Genomic DNA, 6,969 nt, shown 5'->3' on the forward strand with positions numbered 1-6,969 from the left:
TTCAGAAAGGGATGTACTACAAGCTCATATTTGGTGTAATGATCAGGTGTCCACATACTGGGTTATATGTATGTGTAATATATATATACACATATATTCATTTTTTGAGCAAGCAAAGTGCTCTCAGGGGAGAGGGTGGTATAATATAAATATAAACAGTGTGTGTGTGTATATATATATATATATATATATATACACACACACACACTGTTTATATTATACCACCCTCTCCCCTGAGAGCACTTTGCTTGCTCAAAACAAATTAAGAGTCACTGTCAACACCGCATAGGTTTTGGAACAAACACTAGACAAAAATATTGTAGAATTTTATTTTTCAGCGCAATACAAAAGAATAAGAAGGTATACAATACTTAAAGTAGATTAATACCACTGTGCAATGGAACTTTTCCCCCTCAATGGATAGCCATCGCTACCAACTTAAGATATGCAAAGATCCTTCTTTTAAGCAGCGCTCTCCCCAAATCAGTTTACAGGGAGAATGATCAGGGCCACAGACTATATTGACATAACTAACCAAAAGTTCTCCCCTCACCTGCTCGCTCTCTCAGGGGGCAGGCAGGCAGGCAGGCAGCCTCTCACGCTCCCTACACATATGGGAAAGGCAGATCATCAAAGGTCACATGATCTCTCCAGGCTCAGACTCTGGGAAGCATGGCTGTGCAAGAGCCAAACTAAGAGGAGACCTGCCTGAGACCACGGTGGGTACCATCTGGGAAAGTCATGTGTGTAATCTGGGTGCCAGGGAAAGTCCTGATGTGTGCATGTACCCTGGGTGCCAGGGCTGGCCTTTGGCATGTGTGACCTGTGATCCTTGCATTATTTTATCTGTACCCTGAATGCTGCGTTGTATATGATGTACAGTTAATCTATGCATGCTCATTGGGTTTGTGTTTAGTTTCGTTACATCTCCAATGCTATGTTACTCTATACCAGCAAATAGAGACTTTGTATGTTTTGCCTTATTCAGTGTATCTATATCCGCAATGCTGTGCTTCCATGTGTTCATTTAATCTATACCTAAACTACATGAGGAAGGAAAAGAGAGTTGTGGTAAAGTGATGGAGGACATCAGACTCTGGTGTTAGAGGGGCATAGGAGTCCAGAATAGGGCACCTGAACACCTAAGGCGAGCCTGGCTCACATGTCTGTTCCAGGTCTTACCAGACCCACATAATTTACTATGCGAGTCAACATATTATTGCGTGCCTCCTCTGCATGTGGCTGCTATACTCTGTCTCTAGGGTCAGAAGGAGAGAAGACTGCACTGCCTGACAGTTTACTCATAATCCGCAGGGTCAGTGCAGCAAGCACTCTTGTTTTATGGTGATGGAGGGCATGATAGCATGCCAAAGAAATGCCTACAAGTCAGCCAATATCAGAGACAGCCTTATTGCCGTTGTAGGAAATTTAGCCCTTGAAAGCCTTAGTATGGATTAACTGAAAACAGATCACCTGTGATTAAGCTAAACATATTAAAGAGATCACCATTTACAGACTATCCAATATGATTTAAAGAAAAAGTCACTTTAATAAAACCGCACACAATCCAGACTGACACCTTCAGTAGTTTTACTTTAGCACAGGTATACCAAGACAGACATTATATAATCCTAGCTTTGTTTTTCAGGAGAGGGTCATTCTCAGAGTTTTCCTTAAAGAGACCAGATTTAATTTGATTGAAGTACACACGGATTCCTTCATCAGCATGTTGATCTGCAGCGTTCCCAATTGGTTTGTATTCCTTGTATTTCCTGAAAGATAAATTTAAGTTATGATAACAGCATAGAGTGGTAAAGGTTTCCAATAGCAGCAATACTAGGTTTCCAAATGCTAACCCTCTTCTGGAACAGAAGATATTTCAGAGGCATCTGTCTCCAAAAATCATTAGTTACGCTCCTGAATGTAGGTGAAGTTAGAAGTCCACGCATGTTGCATAGATTGTTATGCAAAGGCTTGGTGTACATGTGCTCTTGTTGCTGCTAGAGGAGGAAAGTTTGTGCAGCACCATTATGACACTCAGGCCTAACTGCACCTCCCCTGACGTTATTTCACTTACTTGAAGAGAATGGCACCAATTACTGCTGCTACAATGACAACCAAGCCTAGAGGAATAAGAATTGCCTCTATGTTTCTTTGTGGTCTGAATCCTAAAATACAAAAGGATAGAAGAAAACTCAGTAGAACCATCCACATCAGTGTTCTAGGTTACACAAGTAGCTTGACGTACCATTTACAGATACCAAGGTGCTTGCAAGAGCCACGCTTGCTTCATCTCTCAGTGTGATATTTACACAGTAGGTTCCTGGTTCAGCAAATGATCTTCGGAGGGTCACCAAGCACTGGTCTGAAGCATTTAGTTTATCACAAACCATGCCCTGCGGCACCATGCACGTGTAGTCTGAAATAACTGTGCAGGCATCTTTAGGTAAACTGGGGGAGAATAAGTCAGTTTTAGCCTTCAAAGTCAGTATATACACACACACGCCACATTCACGATTTACCAATAGCTCATTACCTTCCTTGGCAGGACACAACAAAGTCTATGAAAGAATCTTGTGCTAGAGATGCTGATACTTGAACATCAGTCATCTGAATGATGTTCACATCAAGAATACCATCTGCAGAAGGAGAAAATATAATTGGCAGTGGTAGAAAGTAGTGTCCCTGTTAATCATAGGAGTTTCCCCCCCCCCCCAGACACTTGCCTACAATGGTAAGATTTGTTTCGTAATGCCCATATCTGTAGATGAAGCATCCAGGAGCTTCCGTTGGCACTTGTGTAGTAGTTGGAGTAGAGTAAGTTGTCAGATTGGGACCTTCAGTGGTGAATGGAAATGTAGTGTCTGCAGGCGGAAACTCTGTACCATTACCTGTAGGGATGAACCAAGAGTGGGATTCAACCATATTCAAATCAAGTACAGCCCCCCCCACCCCTTTACACAGTTTTACAACTTACTAGTGCTGTTGCTTGTTGTGTGGGCAGTGGAAGTAGCGTGTGTTGTGGGTACAAGAGGAGTAGGCGTGACAGGATTACAGGGTCCAGGAATGGCTGCTTTCACAGTTAGTTTAAGGCTGTAATTTCCAAGTACATTATATGTATGTTTTATATCTGGATCATTAGAAATGAAAGACCCATTTCCATCACCAAAGCTCCAATTGAAGGTCACCACTGCATCATCAAGGTAATGGCTAGGATCGTGAAGCTGGACATCAAATTTAATAGGAGAATCTTTAATGAAGGTCTTGTCTGATGAGCTGCGGTCATTCTTCTGAGAAATGTTCACATAGAAAGGAATTTCATCTGTAACAAGATTCACTACTTAATGCTAGGTTCAAAACAACCACCATGATAGCCATGTGTGTTGCCAGGCAAGAGTTAGACAGATACCCATATCTTAAGTTTAGCCTTTAAAATGTATCTTACAGCTAAAGACAGTTCACACTTCTGATCCGCATGAAGTACCAGCCAACCAGAATAAAATTGAATACAGATTACCTGTTACAACGTAAATGTCACTTGCTTTAGCAACTGGATAACATCTTCTGTGCGCTCGTCTATAGACAGACACTTCCATCATCTGTGTACCAGCTGTGATATTTGTAGTATTAAGGGACAGAGTTGTCCATGGTCCTCCGAGTTGTTGGTAGTACTGACCTAATATACAAGCATTAATTTCACACAAGCCATGTGAAAGCCACATATATTAAAACTGCACCACCTCTGCCAGTTTAAACATGCGGAGTTATATAGAGTTAAGGACAGAAGCGTGATTGTTGCAGAACATACACCAAATGGACTGGCATTGGATTCTTTACAATAAATGGTGCTTCTATGGTTCAATATAAACAAAGCGCTAGATTTAAAATGATTAAAAACCATTTAGATTCTAAATCACCTTATAATGAAGGCATTTCTTAAAACACTGATTTGATGTATTACAAGTGGATTAAGAACTAGCATTTTAAGGCTTCTAGCACAAATTAGAAACATATACTTCCAGATTCTTCTGAACAAGCCAATGGATACCAAGGCTACCATTAGCATGTGTACAGCTGCATGCCATTCGGCTTCTAGAGGGACTCTGGGACATTCCTACCATGAATACAGGTGTATTTTTTTTTTTTTTTATGACGTAAGGACTTTCAGCATAGCGAGGCTGTTCTACCTTACCAATTCAGCCTGGGCTGAGCTAGGTCAATTTATAAACACTAAGCACCTTACTGAAGTAACATAATAGGGCATAACATTATGGGTCTTGGTTCTGATTACAGTACAACATTCATTTACGGCCCACGGCCTTTTACTTCCAAGATGCATGGCCCTTCATTACCAACCCAGTGTATGGAAAACGTAAACAAAATTCCTCCTTCTCCAGTCATGACGTTGTGGGAAAGGTCGGCCATCTGGAAACTTGTTCATAAAGCTGCAGTTTCCTTGATCACAGTAGTCTACCCACTTGGTCCAGTTATAAACATATTGGTCTTGGTAGTTGGCAGTATCTGGAAATAAGGCAGAGTAGTCACAATGGCAATATAGATTTGAATTTTTTGGGTAAATGTGCAAGGCTCAATGTCTTAATTTACGCACCATTTCTGCATCTTCTGTCATACACTATGTCCCCATCATCATTAGCTCTCTGGCATCTGGGAAACTGTAGTGTCACAGCAAAGGTAACATTTGACCCTATCAGCGCTGGGCTGTTACTGGTCAAGAGAGCCACCACCTTTCCACCTATAAGATTTGTGCGTTTATAGATTAATACAAAGACATTCATTACGACAGCAAATTATAATGAAACCAGACAAATTTACAAGTTATATTTCAGGGCCCATTCACAAAGATAATCTCTATAGTACAAGTATCCTCAGAGGAGCACAAAGGGAAAATAACCCTACAGGCAGCTATAGAGGTAGTGGTTATAAGGCTATCCCCTCATTAAATATATCAATCCATCGCAACAGTGCATTTTGTGCCCAAGCAATATACCCGTGCCTTTTCTAGTTGAAGGATAGCCTGCCAGTAGCGCACAGGTCACTTGAGCATTTATCCCTTGAAGCAATAAGTATGGCTTTACACAAGCAGATACCTTGCAAATAGATGTTAGAAGTCAACTGAGTGGTTAAGGGAACAAGCCACATCTATTAATTTACCAGTACAGAGAGTTACAACTTACAGCCCATCCATGTTTCTAGTAAAATAATGCTACCAAGGAATGTATGAAGGCACTGTTTCAATAGCCCTCTAACTGTTGCTTGTCAATACAGACATGCCATCTACTAACCAACATAACATCACTTCACCTTTCCAGCAGTTCTCCCATCTGGAATCTCCGGCTTTCCAGGCAGGATAGAGCATCTCATCCCAAGAGTTACTGCCAGGAGACCAGCCACGAATTTGGTTATGATTTCCCGTATGGCCAGACTGGCTTCCAAGAACCATCACATCCTGATAACCTGATGAGACAGACAAACCTAAGACACCTGCACATTCATTATTGAGAGAAAGGAATAACAAAACAAACAAAAAAAAAAACAAAACACAGCTATATATCTATCCATCACTATGGACAAACTGACATCCGAAGAAAAGACTTCAAAAAGGCCAGACTATAGATCGCAAGCTCTGTTCGAAGCTTGGAAATTATTTCCTTGTCATACAGGAAAATATGTCTATCATTAATACACAACATTAGCATCTTGATACCCAAGTGCCAGAACACAACAGCAAGAAAGTCAGTTAATAGTATTGCAGAGATTATATCCTGAAAAACCCATAACCCTCTAAGGTTTGTATACCTATAAATCTCAGGTGTCTTACTTACAATCCGGGCTTTCCATGAAGGATACATTATGTGATTGGAGACCCAGTTAAAGTTGTATTAACAGAATTAAAGTCTGTCATAAACCGACATTAGGGGAGTAAATCAGTTTAACATCCTCTGATAAGCAGATCCCAACAGCACCTTAAAGGGCTGCTCCCGTGTCCCACTCAAAGTTTTTGACAAAGTGCATATTAAACACCTGTGTAGAGGGGGACACACTAACAGCAGCTGAACACGGTACCAGCTGAACACGATACACAGATACACACAGGGGGCTCTCTGTAGACCCTCCAGAACACTGGAGAAGCCACTTTTATAGTTGACAAACAGCAAGCATACCAAATTACAAGTGTTTTCCAACACAAAAAAACCCTGATAAAAGGCATAAATACTGTATTTCTTCAGCATTAGGCAATGTTTGTTTTTGCTTTTGAAGCAGTAACAAAAGCCAGAGGGATTCAGCATTCCACCAGTACATAATGGAGGCAACAGACCAGGAACACATGCACAACACAATAGAAAAACTAACTAATGGATGTGCAATAGACCAGGTTCTAGATTATTTGGAAATAGTCACCTAAGTAGAGGGAATCAGACTATGCATATAAATATAACTCACGTGTTACTGCCTGGATTCCTGAGCCAAGACACAGAATGAGAGCCACTACACTCCCCAGCCCCATAGCCTTCATTCTGCCAAGAGAGTGAGATTCCAAGAAGTCAGTGCACCAGAATTTAAAGCAGAGATCTGCACCTCACAGCTGAAGCCAACAAAAATCAGGTTCTCCCATCCCTTCTCCTGATTATGAACAGGCTGTAGGCTCATCATGTGATAGAATTAGGGAAAGATGCCTGATTTCATGTTCACCGTCCAGCCTCTTAGCTCATGTGCTTATGAGTCATAAAAATCTTAAACATTTCATGGCAACAACAGAATAGAAATCTGGAATGTAAAAACTGTATCCTCCAAGAGTAAAACATTGTTACTCTAGAGAGAACCTCATAGTTGCCAAATTGCCTGAAGTTGCTCTCCTGATAACCAGAGTTATTGTCTTGGCTATGGTTGCCACATTAACCATTTTTTCCAGGACATATGTATATTTTACATGTTGATGACCAGTACCCT

The 6,969-nt window shown here is 41.0% G+C and overlaps 1 protein-coding gene across 1 annotated transcript; it reads right to left on the reverse strand.

The window, feature by feature from the left end:
• Positions 1–1,621: 1,621 nt before the first annotated feature.
• LOC149300838 (protein QNR-71-like) lies at positions 1,622–6,535 on the reverse strand. Its single transcript, XM_089484923.1, has 11 exons — positions 6,463–6,535; positions 5,323–5,475; positions 4,610–4,753; positions 4,357–4,521; positions 3,518–3,676; positions 2,978–3,322; positions 2,727–2,891; positions 2,537–2,639; positions 2,233–2,451; positions 2,078–2,161; positions 1,622–1,772 (listed from the first exon to the last, which is right to left on the reverse strand). The coding sequence occupies exons 1-11, from the start codon at positions 6,533–6,535 to the stop codon at positions 1,622–1,624; spliced, it is 1,761 nt and encodes a 586-aa protein (XP_089341049.1).
• Between the last annotated feature and the right edge of the window lie 434 nt (positions 6,536–6,969).

Source organism: Sceloporus occidentalis, unplaced genomic scaffold (genome assembly GCF_023333645.1).
Source record: "Sceloporus occidentalis isolate IW3139 unplaced genomic scaffold, rSceOcc1.0.p SCAF_23, whole genome shotgun sequence".
NCBI lineage: Eukaryota > Metazoa > Chordata > Lepidosauria > Squamata > Phrynosomatidae > Sceloporus > Sceloporus occidentalis.

What these genes read in the sequence shown, in the direction of transcription:
- LOC149300838 (XM_089484923.1), bottom strand. Translation starts at nt 6,535, where the DNA reads ATGAAGGCTATGGGGCTGGGGAGTGTAGTGGCTCTCATTCTGTGTCTT. An exon ending in ATGGGAGAACTGCTGGAAAG is followed by an intron (nt 4,754 to 5,322) that starts GTGAAGTGATGT and finishes CAAATCTTATAG; the next exon opens with GTGGAAAGGTGGTGGCTCTC. An exon ending in TGACAGAAGATGCAGAAATG is followed by an intron (nt 4,522 to 4,609) that starts GTGCGTAAATTA and finishes CCTTATTTCCAG; the next exon opens with ATACTGCCAACTACCAAGAC.